The 20521-nt window shown below is 39.4% G+C and overlaps 1 protein-coding gene and 1 pseudogene across 1 annotated transcript in view; both read left to right on the top strand.

Annotated features, from left to right (window-relative positions):
- REC114 (REC114 meiotic recombination protein) overlaps positions 1 to 20521 on the top strand; it is a 110171-nt gene that overhangs the window by 75461 nt on the left and 14189 nt on the right. Inside the window, exon 3 of the mRNA XM_077746016.1 lies at positions 18165 to 18248. Within this exon, the coding sequence (XP_077602142.1) occupies positions 18165 to 18248 (84 nt within the window). The remainder of the gene's footprint in view (positions 1 to 18164; positions 18249 to 20521) is intronic.
- On the top strand, positions 13574 to 16293 carry LOC144218477 (heterogeneous nuclear ribonucleoprotein A1-like; annotated as a pseudogene).

Genomic DNA, 20521 nt, shown 5'->3' with positions numbered 1-20521 from the left:
TGATATGGATCTGTATTCTTAATCTTAAGCCAAAACCATGTTGTTTTTCTTACTCTAATTTTATAATATTGTTATGGTGTAAGTCTTCTAACTTTGTCTGCAGGCTTGTTTTAGCTAAGCTAGGTCCTTTGCATTTCTGTATGAATTTTAGAATCCACTTGTTAATTTCTAAAACTTTCTGCAAGATTTTAATTGGAATTTCACTATATCTATACATCAACTAGGAGAGAATTGAATCTTAACAGTATTATAATCCAATCTGTGAACATGTATATCCTTCTATTTGCTTAGAAAGCTCAGTTATTTTGTTATCCTTTTATAAAGTATCACAGTCTGGTACTACCTTCTTCTGAAAATAGCTGTTTCTAATAGTTTGTCCAATTTTCTAGTTGTTTATGACAGGAATATAATTTTTGACCCTCTTACTCTTTCTTCGCCGGAAATTGCATCCTAGCTTTTGAATCTCCTCAAATCATCCTATAAAAATAGATCAAATAAGACTACAAAGCCAAAGACCCATGGATAACATCTACAACAAAACTAGGTGACTAGGCATTTCTTTGACCCTCCACATATGAATGGGGAAGGCTAAATCACTGACAGCTGAAGATCTGTAGGATACCACCGTCTGTGCAGGAGGAAACAGGGAGGCAGCCTAGCTTATTGACACCTGGAGAAATAAGGATGTGTCAGCACTCAGGAGTCAACTTGTAAAGGTTCTCACTAGCCAAAGAGAGGTTATTTTTGAGAATCAGCAACTACAATGAATTGAAATAGCAAATATATTTAAATTTGTGAGTTTCAAATGATACTTAAAAAATCCCCTCATTGTTATTATTGGAGTATACCAAGGAACCATCTCATTATTTTGAAAGCTGACAAATGAAAGAAGCAAGCATTTATCCTGCCTTTTCTGTTTTTACCTAGAGTGACAAAGTAATTGATGAGGCAAAGTCCCTCTTTGCTGGTATACTTGAGCTCATAAATTAGTGAAGAATGAATGGAAAACTAACTCATCACTTTGCAACCACTGATGAAATTAGTGGTTCTGGGCAGGGATGGTCAATGGCTGCTAACTTCACAAAAAGGAAGAAAAGAAATTCCTATAGAATTACACATTGCCATCTAGGAAGTAATTTCATAAAATCTGAAGAAAAAAAAAATCCACACTGATCAAGCTTCATGGTCCACCGATCTACCAGTCACAAGAGTGCATATTAAAAGATACTATACGGATACAATAACAAAATTTAGTGAGGATAACTCTAAAGTAGGATTTGGCGAACTTTGACCTAAGGGACAGATCTGGCCCATTGCCTGTTTTTGCATGGCTTATGAAGTAGGAATGGTGTTTACACTTTTAAATGGTTGAAAAAAAATTCATGAGATGTGAAAATTATATAAAATTCAAATTTCAGTGTCCATAAATAAAGTTTTAGTGGAACACAGACCTGTTCATTTGTTTATGTGTTGTCTGTGGCCACATTCATGCTCCAGTGGCAGAGTTACATAATTCCAACAGAGACTTTAAAGTCTGCAAAACCTAAAATATTTACTAACTGGCCATTCATAGAAAAATAATTACTGATCCCTGATCTAGAGGACTAATGACCCAGTTTCTTCAACAAAAAAATGCAAGGGAAAAAACAATAAAAGGAAGAACCAACAGTTTGAAAGAGACTTAAGAAATGTCCCAATTACCACAAGATATGAATCTTATTTGTGTCCCTTTGCAAAAAAAAAAAAAAAATTAGAGATGTCTGGCTGGCTCAGCATGCAACTCTTGATAGTGGAGTTGTGAGTTTGAGCCCCATGTTGGGTGTAGAGATTACCTAAAAATAGTCTTGTGAAAAAAATGAATGTTAAAAAAATAGAGAAATGTGAACATTGACAAACATATTTGGTATTAAAGAATTGTTCACTTTTAAAGTTATGATAACCGTTTTGTGATTATGTTTTAAGAAGAGTCTTTAACTTTTAGAGGTACATTCTGAAATATTTAGATGTCTGGAGTTGCTTCAGAATAATCTGAGGAGTGCAGGGGACCAGTCTCTGCAAGCCAGGGTTGGCCTGGAGAGTGATGGTTGGCGTTGGCGAAAGAAGACATGGAGCCAGCCTCTTCAGGTGGACTGCTCAAATTTATTTTTCAGCTTAGGGTTTTTATATAGCAAATTCAAACAATCATGCTTAAACAATTTACATTTTTTGAGTACAGTCATAAGACTTAACATTTCTAAGTTTTCTTGGCAACAGTGATTTCACGGTACATAATTTCCACTTCAACCAATAAAATTTAACCAGGTAGTCATAACAAAGTTTTACATATTCTTTACTACATATGACAGGGTATCTAAGGATAAGTGAAGCATATTGCCAGAATACATGAGATCACAGTGCCCTTTAATTGTTTAAATTCAGTGGGCATGCAAAAACAGGATATACTTGTACCCGCAGTTGTAGTTAACAGACTCTCAGAACCCCTTACTAAGAAAGAACGATGTCAACATTTATCATAGATGACGTATGGAAATGTTTTACGTAGATCAACTAGAGTTTGGTCTCTGCATTTACCAATCTCATTCTTTGGCCAGAACAATCCATAAGTTGCCTTACAGGCTTGAGGTCAGCAGGCAAATTTTTGTCTAACACTATTTCGAGAAAGTCCTCCACAACTAATAAGTCTTGTTTTTGTCTCTGCTTATGGCATAATAGGTATTCTTACTGGCAATTAGACTCATACAAGAAAAATGAATTCTAGGTCTCTTATAGACCCCATGCATAGCGGACTGTTTCCAGTTTTGCTAATTGCTACAATATTCATTAGACAACATCTGATTGAGGGGGCGAACATGATATTTAGGTACATTCCATTTTGGAGGAAGGGGGGAACTTTGGGCAATTCTGGTTTCATATTAACCCTAGAATAGACTAACAGCAGAAGTGAGAGTAAAAGGTACAGACAAAGTAGAGAAGAAGAATTCTTCCGGGGGTTCTTCTGACTGCATTGCAGTCTCTTCCCTGGGCCTTGCCATCAGGGATGATCTGCACAGTCCTTTCACACAGGTGTTTCCCTGGGCCTTGCCATCAGGGATGACCTGTGCAGTTTCGGTCTCCGGCAGAGGAATGGGACTTACTGGGTGTGGGTATAAAAGATTGACCATGTTATGAAAGTTATTGAGACTGAAAGATGGGTGCATGAAGGTTCATTATACTATTTTACTGTTTAGTGTTGTGAATGTCTGAAAATCTACAGACTTAAAAATAAATTAGTTATTTCAAAATAGAAGCTTTTAAAAAATTGATTCAAGGGTGATGTCCTCTGGGCCTTGTAATCTAATGCCTCTTTTCTTTGTTTCTGCAGAACTAGGGAGTATGGCAGTGATGGTTAATGCTAAATGATTATTTGATTTCCCTATGGGCCCTTAAGGGCAGAGGTCATGTGTTATTTGACTTTGATCCATAATGCTAATCATAGGACCTGGCACATAATAGATTTTTCATTAATATTTTTGGAACAAATTGTGACACTTCATAGCACATTTGATTTCTAAATGTTAAAGATTTCAAAACATAATAATCCCTATTTTGTTGATGTTATTCATTAGTTTTTATTTACTACATGCCTTCCAAACAGCCTGTGTTTCAGTATGAAAGCAAACTGTTTATAGCTCTTATAAATCACGAAAAATAAACTCTAAAGTAAGTTACAGAATGGGCATGTTCATTTGAACCCAGTCTGAGACAGGATGTGGTTTATCTTCATGATAAGTGTGGAGGAGTTCCTTCCAAATAAGACAAATCTGCCAGAAGGAGGGATGCTGTTGGTGCAGAGAGGGGAGAGGAGCAGACCCCACACCAGCCACCCTGGACATAGGGACCTGTGCTGGGAAGGTGAATTCCCATAACATTTGGCTTTGAAATCCAGAGGGGCTTAATTTTGTGAGTTCTGACAATCAATAGAGCTTAAAACCTGGAACTTAAAAATCAGCTGGGGGCACCTGATGGCTCAGTCAGTTGAGCATCTGGCTCTTGATTTTGGCTCCAGTCATGACCTCATGGTTTAGGAGTTCGAGTCCCGTGCCAGGCTCTGTGCTGGCATTGTGGAGCCTGCTTGGGATTCTGTGTGTGTGTGTCTCTCTCTCTGCCCCTCCCCTGCTTGTCCTCTCTCTCTCTCTGCCCCTCCCCTTCTTCTTCTCTCACAATTAATTAATTAATTGTTTAAAAAACTTTTTTAAGATACCAAAAGAAANTTAAAAATCAGCTGGGGGCACCTGATGGCTCAGTCAGTTGAGCATCTGGCTCTTGATTTTGGCTCCAGTCATGACCTCATGGTTTAGGAGTTCGAGTCCCGTGCCAGGCTCTGTGCTGGCATTGTGGAGCCTGCTTGGGATTCTGTGTGTGTGTCTCTCTCTCTCTGCCCCTCCCCTGCTTGTCCTCTCTCTCTCTCTCTCTGCCCCTCCCCTTCTTCTTCTCTCACAATTAGTTAATTAATTAATTGTTTAAAAAACTTTTTTAAGATACCAAAAGAAAAAAATCAGTGGGATGGACCCTGGGATACCCAGAGGGCATTAGGAAACTGAGTCCTCACCCTTAAAGAGACAGCATAACAAACAGCTCCACTGAGATACAGCATAGAAGCAGCAGTTATACCCTGGGTAGGGTATAACATGGAGTGAAATTTATTTACTAATCTCAGAACATGTGTTGGAGGGCCAGAGATTTAGGAGACTTTTCTAAGAACAAAAGACCTGATCCTACCATTTCCCTCCGACCTTCTCCAGCCCAGATACACGGACACATGCAAGAACCAGTGCAGTATGAACACTTTCCACATAGTTTGCTAATAGTGTGCCGTCCCCTTGCTCTTCTGCAGAGCTGCTCCCTCCAGCCCATCCTCAGCAGTTCTCCAGAGCAGCTCCAGCTCTCCTCCCATAGCACACTTGTGCAAACCTTGCTAACCCTGTGTACCCTGCCCCCATGTTTTGTGGACTTCCGACCACCCTCAGCAGAAGTCCAAAGTGGTGCCACAAGTGGGGCAGAGTAGAAGCAGCCCTGACAGGGGCTAGTACCACTCCAAGGTGATTCCTGCCCTGGGGAGAGAGGAAGATAACCACACATACCAGTTCGTAGCCCCAGCAGTGTGCTGGGAAGACATCTGGTCTGACTGCCGGCCCTGCCCAGCAGTGAAAGCTTCTTGGGGCACCACACAAGGAGAGTGCCCTGCAGTTCAGTGTGACCACAGCTTTGAAAGGTGCCTGGTCTGACCCAGCTCAAACCCAAGCTACCCCTAGAGTGGCCTACTGACAACACAGGATCAAACCCTGCCCACACAGGCAGAGAGGACTGAAGACAACTGGACTAAAAGCAAAGTGGCCCAGCTACAACAGTAAGGCACATGCAACATATATAGGTGACACCCCTAAAGTGCCAGTTTCTACTGAACGAGGAACATTGTACTGCAGGGAACTATAGGACCTCTTCTTCATAAGGCCACTACTTACTTTTTCTTCTTTTTGTAAGATTATATTTTTAAGTAATTCCACACTCAACATGGAGCTCAAACTCACAACCCTGAAATCAAGAGTCACACACTTCACCGACTAAGCCAGCCAGGCCCCCAATGCCACTACTTTCAAGAGCAACTACTACATAGCTGACTTTCCTATCACATAGAAACAGACACAGAGAGTTAGGCAAAATGAGGAGACAGAGAAATATGTCCCAAATGAAATAACAGGACAAAAATCACAGCAAGAGATTGCACTGTTGGTTAAGCATCTGACTTCAGCTCAGGTCATGGGTTCATGAGTTCGAGCCCTGCATCGGGCTTTGTGCTGACCGCTCAGAGCCTGGAGCCTGCTTTGAATTCTGTGTCTCCCTTCTTCTCTGCCCCTTCACTGCTCGTGCTCTGTCTCAAAAATAAATAAACATTAAAAAAGATTTTTTTTTTAAATCACAGCAAGAGAGTTAAACATAATGGGGATAAGTGTATGCTTGATAGAGAATTTAAATTAATGGTCGTAAGGATACTCAATGGGCCTGAGAGAAGAGTGGAAGACCTCAGTAAGACCCTCAACAAAGAAATCATAAAAAAAAACCAGTCAGAGAAGAAGCGCTCAATAACTGAAATTAAAACTACTAGATGGAATAAATAGTAGACTAGAGGAAGCAGAACAGATCGGCAATCTGGAGGACACAGTAATGTAAAGCAATTAAGTTGAACAAGAGAAAGAAAAGAGTAATAAAAAATGAGAATATATTAAGGGAACTCAGTGATACCATGAAGCATAATAACATTCTCATTATTGGGATCCTAGAAGAAGAGGGAGAAAATGGGACAGAAAATTTATTTGAAGAAATAGCTGAAAACTTCTCAAGTCTGGGAAAGGAAACCGACATCCAGACCCGGGAGGGACAGAGATACCCTAACAAAATCAACCCCAAAATGTCCACAATAAGACACATAATAATTAAAATGGCAAAAAGTAATGATAGAGAATTTTAAAAGCAGCAAAAGATAACAGTTACACACAAGGAAAACCCCATAAGGCTATCAGCTGATTTTTCAACAGAAAGTTTGCAGGCCAAAAGGGAGTGACATGATATATTCAAAGTACTGAAAGAAAAAAAGAATGAAGAATCTTTATCCAGCAAGAATCTTTTTCCAGAAATTTAGACAAGGAGAGATCAAGAGTTTCCCAGACAAACAGAAATTAAAGGAACCACTAAACAAGTCTTAACAAGCTATGTTAAAGGGGATTCTTTGAGTGGAAAAGGAGGACCATAATTAGGAGTCAGAAAAGTAGGAGGCCCAAAAGCAGTAAAATTAAGTACATCAATAAAAATTAGGGGATTCACAAAAGGACATGAAGTAGGACATCATATACCTAAAACGTGGAGGCAGTGGGGAGAGGAGTAAAAATTTAAGGCTTTTAGAATGGGATCAAACTTAAGCGACCATCAACTTAATGTAGGATTCTATATGCATGTTATATATAAACCTAATGGTAAACGCAAATCAAAAACCAGTAATAGGCAAAAATTAGAAAGGAATCTAAATATATCACTAAAGAGGGGTAGCAAAACTGTGAGACAGGAGAACAAGAGAAGAAAGGAACAGAGAGAAATTATAAAACAACTGCAAAACAAGTAACAAAATGTCAGTAAGTATGTACCTATCAATAATTACTTTGAATTAATTTTTTAATGTTTATTTATTTTTGAGAGAGAGAGTGTGAGTAGGGGAGGAGCAGAGAGATATGGAGATGGAATCTGAAGCAGGCTCCAGGCTCTGAGCTGTCCACACAGAACCCAATTCGGGGCCTCAAACTCACAAGCTCATGAGCCTAAATGGGACATTTAAATGAGTCATCCAGGTGCCCCCTATCAATAATTACTTTGAATTTAAATGGACTAAATGCTCTAATCTAAAGATAAGCTGTAATGGAATGGATAAAAAAGTAAGATCTATCTATATACTACCTACAAGAGACTCATTTCAGACCTAAATACACTTGCAGATGGAAGTGAAGAGAAACCAGGGTAGCAGTACTTACATCGGAAAAAATTAGACTTTAAAATAAGGACTGTAATAGGATACAAAGAAGGACACTGCATAACCATAAAAGGAACGATTCAAAAAGATGTAATAATTATAAATAATTATGCACCCAACCTGGGAAAAACCCACATACATAAAGCGAACATGAAGTAATCAGTAGTAATACCGTAATAGTAACACCTCACTTACATCAGTGGATAGATCATCCAAACAGAAAAATCAACAAGGAGAGGGTGGTTTTGAATGACACATTGGACCTGATGGTTCTAACATATATTCAGAATATTCAGTCCTAAAACAGTGGAAAACACATTCTTTTCAAGTACATGTGAAGCATTCTCCAGAATAAATTACCTGTTAGGCCACAAAACAAGTCTCAAAAATTCAAAAAGATTAAAGTCATACCATGCATCTTTTCTGACCACAACACTATGTAACTAAAAATAAACCACAAGAAAAAATCTAGAAAGAACATAAATACACTGGGGTTAAGTAACATGCTATAAAACACTAAGAGGGTCAACCAAGAAATCAAAGAGGAAATCAAAAAATACATGGAGACAAGCGAAAATGAAAACACAGTGGTCCAAAATCTTTGGGATGCAGTAAAAGCAGTTCTTAGAGGCAAGTTTATAGCAATTTGGACCTACCTCAAGAAGCAAGAAAAATGTCAAATCAACAACCTAATCTTACACCTAAAGGAGCTAGGAAAAGAAAAACAAACAAAACCCAAAACCAGAAGAAGGAAGGAAATTTTAAAAAGATTAGAAATAAATTAAATAGAAGATAAAAACAAAAACAAAACAGTAGAACAGATCAATGACCAGGAACTGATTCTTTGAATAGAGCAACAAAATTGATAGACCTATAGCCAGCCACTTAAAAAAAAAAAAGGACTCAAATAAATAATATCATCAGAAATGGAGGAGAAATAACCAACACCACAGAAATACAAAGGATTACAAGAGAATGTTATGAGAAATTATATGTCAACAAATTGGACAGCCTAGAAGAAATGGATAAATACCTAGAAACATATAACCTTCCAGAACTGAAGCAGGAAGGAATAGAAAATTTGAACAGACTGATTACCAGCAACAAAATTGAATCTGTAACCAAAAACTCCCAACAAACAGAAGTCCAAGACCAGATGGCTTCACAGGTGAATTCTACCAAACATTTAAAGTGGAGACAATACCTATTCTTCTCAAACTATTCCAAAAAATATAAGAAAAAGGAAAACCTCTAAACTCATTCTATGAGGCCGGCATTACCCTGATACCAAAACTGGATGAAGACACTACAGAAAATGAACTACAGGCCGATACCTCTAATGAACACGGATGCAAAAATCCTCAACAAAATATTAGGAAACCGAATCCAACAATACATTAAAAAAAAAAAAAATCATTTGCCGCAATCAAGTGGAATTTATTCCCAGGAAGCAAGAGTGGTTCAGTATTGACAAATCAATCAACATGATACATCATATCAATAAGAGAAAGGATAAAAAGCATATGATCATTTCAACAGATTCAGAAAAAGCATTTGACAAAGTACAACATCCATTCATGATAAAAGCTCTCAGCAAAGTAGGTTTAGAGGGAACGTACCTCCACACAATAAAGGCCATCTCTGAAAACCCCACAGCTAACATCATACTCAATGGTGAAAAACCGAGAGCTTTTCCCCTAAGGTCAGGAACAAGAAGACAAGGGTACCCAGTCTTACTATTTTTATTCAACATAGTACTTGAAGTCCTAGCCACAGCAATCAGACAAGAAAAAGCAATAAAAATTATCCCCATTGGTAAGGATGAAGTAAATCTATCTCTATTTGCAGATGACATGACACTATACATAGATAACCCTAAAGGCTCCTCCAAAAAACTACTAGAATTGATAAATGAACTCAGTAAGGTTGCAGGATACAAAATTAATAAACAGAAATAGTGCATTTCTAGATACTAATAAAGAAAAAACAGAAAAAGAAACTAAGGAAACAACCCCATTTATAATTGCACCAAAAATAATAAACTATGTAGGAATAAAATTTTTCCAAGGAGGTGAAAGACTTGTACTCTGAAAACTATAAAACATTGATGAAAGATACTGAAGATGACACAGACAAATGAGAAGACATTTCATGCTGATGGATTGGGAGAGCAAATATTGTTACAATGTCTATACTACCTAAAGCAGTCTACAGATTTAATACAATCCCCATCAAAATACCTACAGCATTTTTCACATAACTAGGACAAATAATCCGAATTTGTCTGAAGCACAAAAAGCATTGAGTAGCCAAAGCAGTCTTGAAAAAGAACAAAAGCGGAGGTATCACCATCCCAGATTTCATGCTACAGTACAAAGCTATAATAATCAAAATAGTATAGTACTGGCACAAAAATAGTCGTGTAGATCATTGGAACAGAATAGAAAGCCCAGAAATAAACCCATGCTTTTATGGTCAGTTAATCTAGGACAAAGGAGGCAAGAATATGCATTGGGAAAAAAGCTTCAATAACTGGTATTGGGAAAACTAGACAGCTACATGCCAAAGAATGTAACTGGACCATTTTCTTATACGATACAGAAAAACAAACTCAAAATGGATTGAAGACCTAAATGAGACACCTGAAACCATAAAAATCCTAGAAGAGAGCAAAGTAACTGACATTGGCCATAACAACATTTTTCTGCATGTGTCTCCTCTGGCCAGAAAAACAAAAGAAACATGAAACTATTGGGACTATGTCAAAATAAAAAGCTTCTGCACAGCAAAGAAAACAGTCAACAAAACTGAAAGGCAACCTACAGAATAGGAGAAGATATTTGCAAAGACATATCTGATAAAGGGTTAGTATCCGAAATACATAAGGAAATTTATACAACTCAATACCAAAAAAACAAATAGTCCAATTTAAAAATGGGTAGAAGACAGGAACAGACATTTCTCCAAAGAAGACAAAGATGGCATGAAAAGATGCTCCGCATTACTCATCATTAGGGAAATGCAAATCAAAACTACAGTGAAATACCATCTCACACCTATCAGAATGGCTAAAATCAAAAACAAAAGAAAACAGGTGTTGGTGAGGATAAGGAGAAAAAGGATCCCTGGTGCAGTGTTGATGGGAATGCAAATGGGTGCAGCCACTGTGAAAAACAGTATGGAGATTTCTCAAAAAATTAAAAATTAATATAAGACCCAGTAATACCCCTACTGGGTATTTACCCAAAGGATATGAAAACAATAATTTGAAGGGATACATGTACCCCTGTGTTTATAGCCAAGTTATAGAAGCAGCCCAAGTGTCCATCAATAGGTGAGTGGATAAAGAAGTGGTATATATACAGTGGAATATTACTCAGCCACAGAAAAGAATGAGATCTTCCTATTTGCAACACATGGATGGACCTAGAGAGTATTATACTAAGTGAAATAAGACAAAGACAAAAACCAAATGATTTCACTTATGTGGAATTTAAGAAACAAAACAGTATTATCTACCTCTGACCTCTCCATTAATTAGGTTCCACCCCCCCCTTCTTTTTGATTGGCTTCCTTTCTGGTAACTGTTAATTATTTATGGTAATGGAGGCTAAGGAGAAGGTGGATAAGTAAAATCTAGAAATGAACTTCATGATTTATAATACTTGAAAACCAGAGTTTGTGGCTCTGTTTATATATACCAAAGTGTCGTGTGGTGCCCCCTTGCAATCATGTAGCTTTGTGCCACTGCACAGAGACTGTGCTGGAGCTGGACAGCAGGAGGGGATAGGCTGCAGGATGATGAGAGGACATGGCAGTTGGGGGCAGGGCTCAAAGATTGGAATTTTTTTTTTTTTTTTTTTTACAAATAGTTTATTGTCAAATTAGTTTCCACATAACACCCAGTGCTCATCCCCACAAGTTGGCACTTCTTTTTTAATTCAACAGACATGTTGGGGCCCCTGAGTGGCTCAGTCGGTTGAGTGTCCGATTTCAGCTCAGGTCACGATCTCAGTTGTGGGTTCGAGCCCCACAGCTGTGCTGACAGCTCAGAGCCTGGAACCTGCTTTGGATTCTGTGCCTCTCTCTCTCTGTCCCCACCCCTCTCACACACTCTCTCTGTCTCTCAAAAATGAATAAACATTTTTTAAAAAATTAATTCAACAGACATCCAAGATACAAAGATGGATGAAACAATTCTTGGTCTCATGGAGTTTGTAACAAAATGGGATCTAGAAGGAGAGGGAGGTAGAATGGCACGTACACAGATCTAGTAGTCCCACCTGCTGAATTCAGTGCTGGCTTCATAGCCCTTATTTTCACTCCATCCCTGTGCATCACCTGTCACTGTCGATCATTCTCTATTTGAAAGCCTCATTCCCTTTAGCTTCCATATACCTCTGTCTCAGACATGACCTCTTAGTCTTGGCTCTGTTCTTTTGTCTGTTAGATTTGGTATTTCCCAGAACACTCTCTGTTTCCCCCCTCTTACCCTATACTATTAATTCCTAACCATTTTCCTCNATTTTGACCAGGTGATGGAACAGTATCATGAGCACAGGGAGGAGAAGCTCCCTGGGTGATTCTGATGCATTCTCCCCTGCCCTTAGGCAGCTTCTGTGTCTTTTTTTTTAACCTATAGCACAGTAGTCAGCCATAGTAGAGCTCAGTGATAGTGAGCTTTTAGTAGCAGCTGGTACAGTATGCTGTAGGTGCGCAGAGCAGGTCTACTTAACTATCGGAGAAAGTCAGGAGAGGCTGCATAGAGAAGTCATCAGTTGAGCTAAACTGAATTCACCAGATGGATAAGCCTTAAAGGAGATTGAAAAGGTGGATTTTCAGAGACAGGGAAATACATTATTAAAATCTAGGAATGTACAAATAGCAAGTGGTTAGGGATACAGGTTTCTTTACTAAAAACCCAAAACATTAGGATGAAAAAAGCACTTTATGAATCTTCAACAAGATTGGTAAAAGCCAAATAAAAGATGTTCGGCATCATTGGGCCTCATTGTTTCCAAGAAATACTGACATGAGATATTCTGTTAATTTTAAGAAAGAGCTTCATTCTTTCATTCACTGAAAACTCATTGAAGCATCTTCTAGTATCAAATACTATGATAGGTGATATATATCCAGAAGTGAGCAAAAAACAAACATAGCCCCTGCCTGCATGGGGCTTACAGTGAGGGGAAAAATAGACATAAGGAATCACTACAGACACACAGGCTGTGATCTGTGCTGGGAGTGCTATGAGAAAGTCTAATCAGGTGACCCAAGTGAGGTTAGGGATGAAATGAACAATGATTGGAGGTTAATTAGGCAGAACATCAGGGGAAGAGGCAGAGAGAAGAGAGATACAGAGTTCTAAGGCAAAATGGTTTGGACAGGTTTATGAAGGTCCCTAACATGGCTCAAATAAGAGACACTGTCAGTGAGGAGACAACACCTTTCCCCACATGGCAACTGTACAGTGTCCTAAGTGTGGTGGCCACTGGGGTAGATCCAGTAGCATTTGCTAAACCTTGTGCTAGTTGCTGGGGTTTCCAGGGGTAATAAGACACATTCTAGAACCTGCCTTGCCTGCTCACAGATTCCTCCTCAGTTTATGAAATGTAACCACTTAGGAGGTAAGTACAAGATCCTATGAGAGCACAGAATTCTGAGGTCAGCCAACTTAGTCTTGTGGGGAGTGGTGGAGATAAAGCTGGGTTCTCAAAAATCAGTGAAAAAGGAAGCCATTTCAGGAATGAGCTGTACAACAAAATCCAGGTGTGAGGAGCATGGCACACTTGCAGAACTGCAGGGAACTTCGTATGTGGCTCTAATACAGCGTTTATAGGAGAATTGAAGGAAATAATCACGCATGAAAGGCAGAACAAATGTTAGAAATTTGAACTCTATCTGGCAGGTGCTTCTTGCAGGCGGTGAGGGGATGCTGAGGCAATAGCATCAAAAGGGAATGACTTCATCTGATGTTTGTTTTACAAAGTACTATTCTGGCAATCGCACGGATAGATGGAGAAATTAGACCTGAAGGAAGGGGGACCAGATCCGGGGATAGTGCGGTAATTCTGGGGACAACTGGTGGTGGCCTGATGCAGCAGCGGCAGTGTACATGGGGGGAATGGTCAATGAAGAAGCTAGTGGGGTAGGATCTTGGAGAGTTGAGGACTTCTTGGTGTTGAGAGAGGAGTAAGGAAAGGAGTCAAGCATGATAACCAAGTGATTACTTGGGTGAAAGGCAGGTGTGCATGACACCATTTACCAAGGCAGCGCCATGTAGGAATGGCAGCGTGTGTGAAGATCCGGCCGGGTGAGCTGGCGTAGAGAGATCTGTGGAGCAGCCCAGGGAAGAGGTCCCTTAGAGCCCAAACTGCACTAGAGATAGGAACAGGTGAGAACAGGGAGGGGCCAAGAGCTGTTCCTTTCTTTTCTTTTTTAATCAACTTTTTATTATAGAATAGTTTTGGATTTACAGAAAAGTTGTAAAAATTGTATAGGGTTCCCATGGACTTATCATTTCTTTAGGTCTTGCTTCCACCTCTTCCTGAGTTTTTGCCGTATTGGAATGTGTGTCCTTGTTCTCACAGATGTTGCCACATAAATGCTTAACAGCCTCCCGTAGTCCAAAACACAAAGCAATATAAAAAGACATAGAGTAGGGGCACCTTGGTGGCTCAGTCAGTTGAGTGCCCAACTTTGGCTTAGGTCAGGAACTTGCAGTTTGTGAGTTCAAGCCTCATATCAAGCTCACTGCTGTCAGCACAGAGCCTGCTTCAGATCCTCTGTCCCACTTTCCCTGCCCCTTCATTTGTGGTCTTCCCAAAAAATAAATTTTTTTAAAATAAAAAAAGAGTAAAAAAATCTTACTTCATCTGCCCTGTTCACTCCCACTCAGTACACATAGCTTTTTTTTTTATTAGTCTACACTAATCCTTCCCATTTCTTTTTAATGTAAATACAAGCAAATAAGAAGAATATACTTTGTATGTTTCCTCCTTTTCTTACCGAAAGGAACTATATTGTGGACACTGTTCTGTAGCTTGTTTTTTGCTGAACAGTATACCTTAGAGGTTAATACTATTATAGAACTACACCATCTGAGAAGGTAGCAATGGGCCAGCCATGTGTGGTTATTGAGCACTCGAAATGTGAACTAAAAACCAGAATTTTACATTTAATTTAAATTTAGATTTTATTTTTTTATTTTTTTTAATGTTTTATTTATTTCTAGGAGAGAGAGAGAGAGAGACCACGTGAGCAGGGGAGGGTCAGAGAGAGAGGGAGTCACAGACTGAAACAGGCTCCAGGCTCTGAGCTGGCAGTCAGCACAGAGCCCGATGCGGGGCTCGAACCCACGAACCGCGAGATCATGACCTAAGCGAAAGTCAGACGCTTAACCGACTAAGCCACCCAGGCGCCCCTAAATTTAGATTTTAAAATGGAAGCAGTGTTAATAATTTTCCCATTAACGTTATTGTTTTGGTAGAATGACCTTTCACTTCAACCATCAAAAATGTAGGATCCAAACTAAAATGTGGTGGAAGTGTAAAACACACTGGCTTTCAGAGACTTAGTTTACATTTTTTTTTACACTGCTGTAATGTTTTACAGTGTTTACATGTTGACACGTTTTGACATATTAAGTTAATTAAAATATTAAAAATTTACCAACTTCTTGTTTTTAAAACATGGCGATTAGAAAATTTAAAATTACATATGTGGCTTTTCTGCCTGTGGACGCGGCCGAGTGAGCATCATTAGTCTCCCCTCCCACCACCGTCACGTCTAAGTCAGTCTCCCAAAGAGCCAGAAGCTGCAGAAGCTTTTCATCAGAGTTGGAGCTTTGAAACAACTGATGAGAATCTGGGGAGCCATTCTGAGCAATAGGGAATGCTTACAACTGTGTGGTAACGAGAGGTCCCAACACTAAGGGCTCCGGAGTCTTTGGGTTTGTCGCGGATGCCACTGTGGAAGAGGTGGATGCAGCCGTGAATGCAGGACCATGCAAGGTAGATGGAAGAGTTGTGGCACCAAAGAGGGCTGTCTCCAGAGAAGATTCTCAAAGACCCGGTGCTACCTTAACTGTGAAAAAGATTTGTCAGTGGCATTAAAGAAGACACTGAAGGACATCATCTGAGAGATTATTTTGAACAGTATGGGAAAATTGAAGTGATTGAAATCATGACTAACCGAGGCAGTGACAAAAAGAGGGGCTTTGCTTTTGTAACATCTGACGACCATGACTCTGTAGACAAGATTGTCTTTCAAAAATACCATACTGTGAATGGCCACAACTGTGAGTTAAGGAAAGCTCTATCTAAGCAAGAGATGACTGGCACTTCAGCCAGCCAGGGAGGTCAGAGTGGTTCTGGAAACTTCAGTGATGGTCGTGGAGGTGGTTTTGGTGGGAATGACAACTTTGGTCATGGAGGAAACTTCAATGGGCGTGGTGGCTTTGGTAGCAGTTGAGGTAGTGGTGGATATGGTGCCAGTAGAGATGGCTATAATGGATTTGGTAACGATGGAAGCAACTTTGGAGGTGGTAGAAGCTATAATAATTTTGGCAATTATAACAATCAGCCTTCAAATTTTGGACCCATGAAAGGAGGGAATTTTGGAGGCAGAAGCTCTGGCCCTATGGCAATGGAGGCTAGTACTTTGCCAAACCACGAAACCAAGGTGGCTGTGGCAATTCCAGCAGTAGTGGCTATGACAATGGCAGAAGGTTTTAATTGCTGCCAGGAAACAAAGCTTAGCAGGAGAGGAGAGCCAGAGAAGCGACAGGGAAGCTACAGGTTACAACAGATTTGTGGACTCAGCCAAGCACAGTGGTGGCAGGGCCTAGCTGCTACAAAGAAGACATGTTTTAGACAAGACTCATGTGTATGGGCAGAAAACTCGAGGACTGTATTTGTGACTAATTGTATAACAGGTTATTTTAGTTTCTGTTCTGTGGAAAGCGTAAAGCATTCCAACCAAGGGTTTTAGTGTAGATTTTTTTTTTTGCACCCAGGCTGTTGAATGCTAAATGTAATAGTCTGATCATGATCCTGAATAAATGTGTCTTTAAAAAAAATAAATAAAATTATATATGTGGCTCAAATTATATTTCCACTGAACAGCACTGATACAGAGTATTAATTTTTTTATAGTTGTGTGGTATTCTGTTGTAAAGAGTACCATATTTGATTTAATCAGTCCACTGTTGATGTATACTTGAATTGCTTCCAGTCTTCTGTTAGAAATGCAGACATTTCACGTGTGTGCAGATTGATCTGTGAAATGAATTCCCAGGATTGGATTTGCCGGGTTAGAGAGTNAAAGAGTACTGCATTGGTCATCCTGATACTGCCAAATCGCCCTCCATAAGAGTTGTACCAGTTTGCACTTTCCACCAGCGATGTGTGAGTGTCAGAGTCCTCGTAACTGACTGCCATTTTACTCTACAGTATCTACGTATTTGGGATCTGATGGTGAACACATTTCTTTCTGCTGATTCTGAGAGAGTTTTAAGAAATCACAGATAGTTTGCCTTTTTTTATTAAAAAGCATTAAAGCTACTACTAACGATGAAACTCTTAGAATCAGCATGCTAGAAGTGACTCTTTTTTTAATTTTTCAAGTGAAAATGCCAGGGAATTCACACCCAGTTTTCCCAGGCTCTCCATTTCTCTGGAAGTTGTAGTTTCATCGGATATAGATGTAGGAAGAGAGACTCTGTAAGGGTTCATATTTACAAGGGATATTTTCTTCTGTTTTCTCAAAGTAAGAGTTTTCTCAGATCCCTCCAGCAGCCTTCCCTGGCCATGGTGGATTAACACTACAAGGCAGACAGGCAGTGTGCAGGCAGGATCTGTATACTGCTAGTGTTTCAGTTCCCTGGATTAGTCCTAGGGGACACTAAATGCATTCTAACTTGACAGGCTTCCTAACTGAGGAAATCCACTGACACAATTGGAGCTTATGAGTGACCATAATGGTTAAATAATCAATTCTGTTCACTTTACTATTAATACGCCACAGAAAAAGTTCATCTTTCCACCAGAAGGATCTAACTGCTGTCTCTCTTTTGAGACTAGTGTGCCCTCTACTGCCCTCTTTGCCTTTTCTTTTTTCAGATTGGAATGAAGAACTAGACATGCAGCATCCAAAAACAGATTGCTTCGATTTTTCCATTCATAGGCATTGGAAAATGAGAGTCTCATGAAGAGAACTTTCACTGTGTAATTAGACATGTGTCAGATAAGTTAATAAATTCTTAGAATGGAATTTCCTCACTTGCAAGGATGTATCGAGTTACCAACATCCTGGCAAATCCTAGATATGCGTTTTATATCAAATATGACTGTGGACATTAACTATCTTGAATACTTTATTTTCAGTATGAAAAGATAAAGCAATAAAAGCTGAGACTCTTATTGCCAACCAGGCAGGAAGAGCCCTGGGACTTACTGGAATGGTCATCTTTGGCAGTCGGTGGTGTTGAGTCTGCTTAATCTAAGAATCAGTCTACAACTTTCTAATAGGAAGCAGCTGCACCATAGCTATTCTTCATGTCCCTTTTTGCTTCTCTAGCTAATTGTGCTTAATTATTTTGTTTCAGGAAGGGTTTTCACTCATTGGTAGCAAGAACTGGTTGAAGATTGTGAGACGCATGGATTGTCTGTTGTTTGGAACAACGATAAAGGCAAGATATTGTGTGGCCAACTGTAAGCGAATGATCGTACCCTTGTCATCTTCTAAGTATGCATGGAGGGCGGGGCAGTGAGTGTGGAAGCTTCTCTTTGCAGGGGAAGTGGTACTGGGAAGAATATGTGTTTAAGAAAGGTTTGTATTGGGAACTGAACATGAAACAAGGTCTGTGGAGAGCAGAAGCCTCGTTAGTCAGAGGATGTGGCTTTGATTAATCTGTTGATGCCTGCCTATGACAGAGCTGTGCAACCATTCTGCAGGCCCCAGGCACACACTGGGATGAGGTGGGGTACATCAGTGTGTGCCTTACTTACTGTTTTCATATGCTTTACTGAGTACATGTCATTTCATTTTCCCTCCTCAATATTCAAAAATTTCCTTTTTATTTGCGTTCTAGCTGCATTACACATAAAGAATAATCCTCATCAAAGAAACATACAATACAGACTAATCACCTGGATTATTTTCTTTCAGAAATAGCTATAAAAAACCAATCTGTTAACATTTACCGAGTAGATAATATTGAACTGTAGGTGAAAGCTCCTAATTTTTCATGGGCTCATAGACTGAGAGTTGGAAGAGCATCTAATAGAGCACCTAATGTAGGGTCTTAGCCTGGGATTCACAGACCCTCCAAAGGGTCCTTAATGAATTCAGGGGACCATGAACTGCATGGATATTCACTGACATCTAACTGAAATGTATCATTTCCTTCAGTTATGAATGCAGGCATCAGAGCCCAGTAGTATTAGACCTCTGCACCAGTAGAAATCAGCTACTTTCATACTGCATCACAGTGTCTCGGGTATCGTCAGGGTCAGTCAGGCTCATCACGGCCTCAGAATTATGGTGGTGATTAGTCCCTCTGCTAGAGCTTTTTATTGCATGTGTCAACAAGTGTAGGTATTGTTAATTCACAAATTAGTGTCTTAATATTGTAGTAAACTATTTCAGTATAATTGGTTTCCTTTATAACCTCTAATGTATTTTATGTGATTAAAAACATTGTTTTGAGGGGAGCATCTGGGTGGCTCAGTAGATTGTCTGATTCTTGGTTTCAGCTCAGATCATGATCTCACACTTTGTGGGTTTGAGCCCTACATTGGGCTGCGATGACAGGCTCTGCTCTCTCAAAATAAATAAATAAATTTCAATTAAAAAAAAAAAAACACATTGTTTTGAGAAGTGATTCACTGGCTTCACCAGACTGCCAAAGGGGTCTGGAGCACATACTCAAAAAACCCTGTTTCACATAATCAAGAGGCCCTCTTTTCATTTTACATATGAGGGAATGGAACTCAACTTATGCCAATACTCAAGGTTATAACTGGCTGTCAGAGAACTGGGCCGCCCACGTGTCTTCGGACTCCCGGCCTAGGACTGTCACGTCAGAACAACATGAGTTTGAACTCTCAGGTTTGAACTTGAAGATTTTTTTTTCTGATAAATACTGTACAGTGCTGTAAATATATTTTCCTTATGATTTTCTTAAGTGTGTTTTCTCTAGCTTGCTTTATTAGAACACAGTGTATACTACCTATAACATATAGAATGTGTTAATTGACTGTTTATGTTATCAGTAAGCTTCCTGCTAATAGTAGGCTATTATTAGCTAAGTTCCTGGGGAAGTCACAAGTTATACTCAGGATTTCAACTGCGTGGGGGTCGGCACCCCTCACTCCCACATTGTTCAAGAGTCAACTATATGTGTCTTTCTAAAAGTTACACTCTGCTGTATGTCTGATATTTTGAGTTTTAATTTTTTCCTGATATATACTACTATTACAATTTTTAAGTATAAAGAGTAAAGTAAAAACCAACCATAATTTGACCAGTGAAAAATAATCATTATTAACTTAAAAAAAAATTTTTTTTAATGTTTTATTTATTTTTGAGAGAGAGAGAGAGACAGCGTGAGCAGGGGAGGGTCAGAGAAAGAGGGAGATACAGAATCTGAAGCAGGCTCCAGGCTCTGAGCTAGCCATCGGCACAAAGCCCAACACGGGGCTCAAACCCACAAACTGTGAGATCATGACCTGAGCCGAAGTCGAATGTTTAACCAACTGAGCCAGCCAGGCACCCCTCATTATTAACATTTTAAAGTTGCTACCTGGCATGTATCTTCTATCAGGATAGCATTCAAATGCACTTACAGAAAAATCTAGGCAATAGTGGCCCCCAAAATTAGGGGTGTGTTTTTTTCCCACTAAATAGCAAACAGAAATAGGTAGTAGCATTGGCTCAGGAATTTCACAGTGCCAAGGTCAA

Source organism: Crocuta crocuta, unplaced genomic scaffold, assembly GCF_008692635.1.
Source record: "Crocuta crocuta isolate KB4526 unplaced genomic scaffold, BGI_CrCroc_1.0 scaffold130, whole genome shotgun sequence".
Classification (NCBI taxonomy): Eukaryota; Metazoa; Chordata; class Mammalia; order Carnivora; family Hyaenidae; genus Crocuta; species Crocuta crocuta.
Note: the sequence above shows the minus strand (reverse complement) of the source record. Positions and strands in the feature narration are given on the sequence as shown.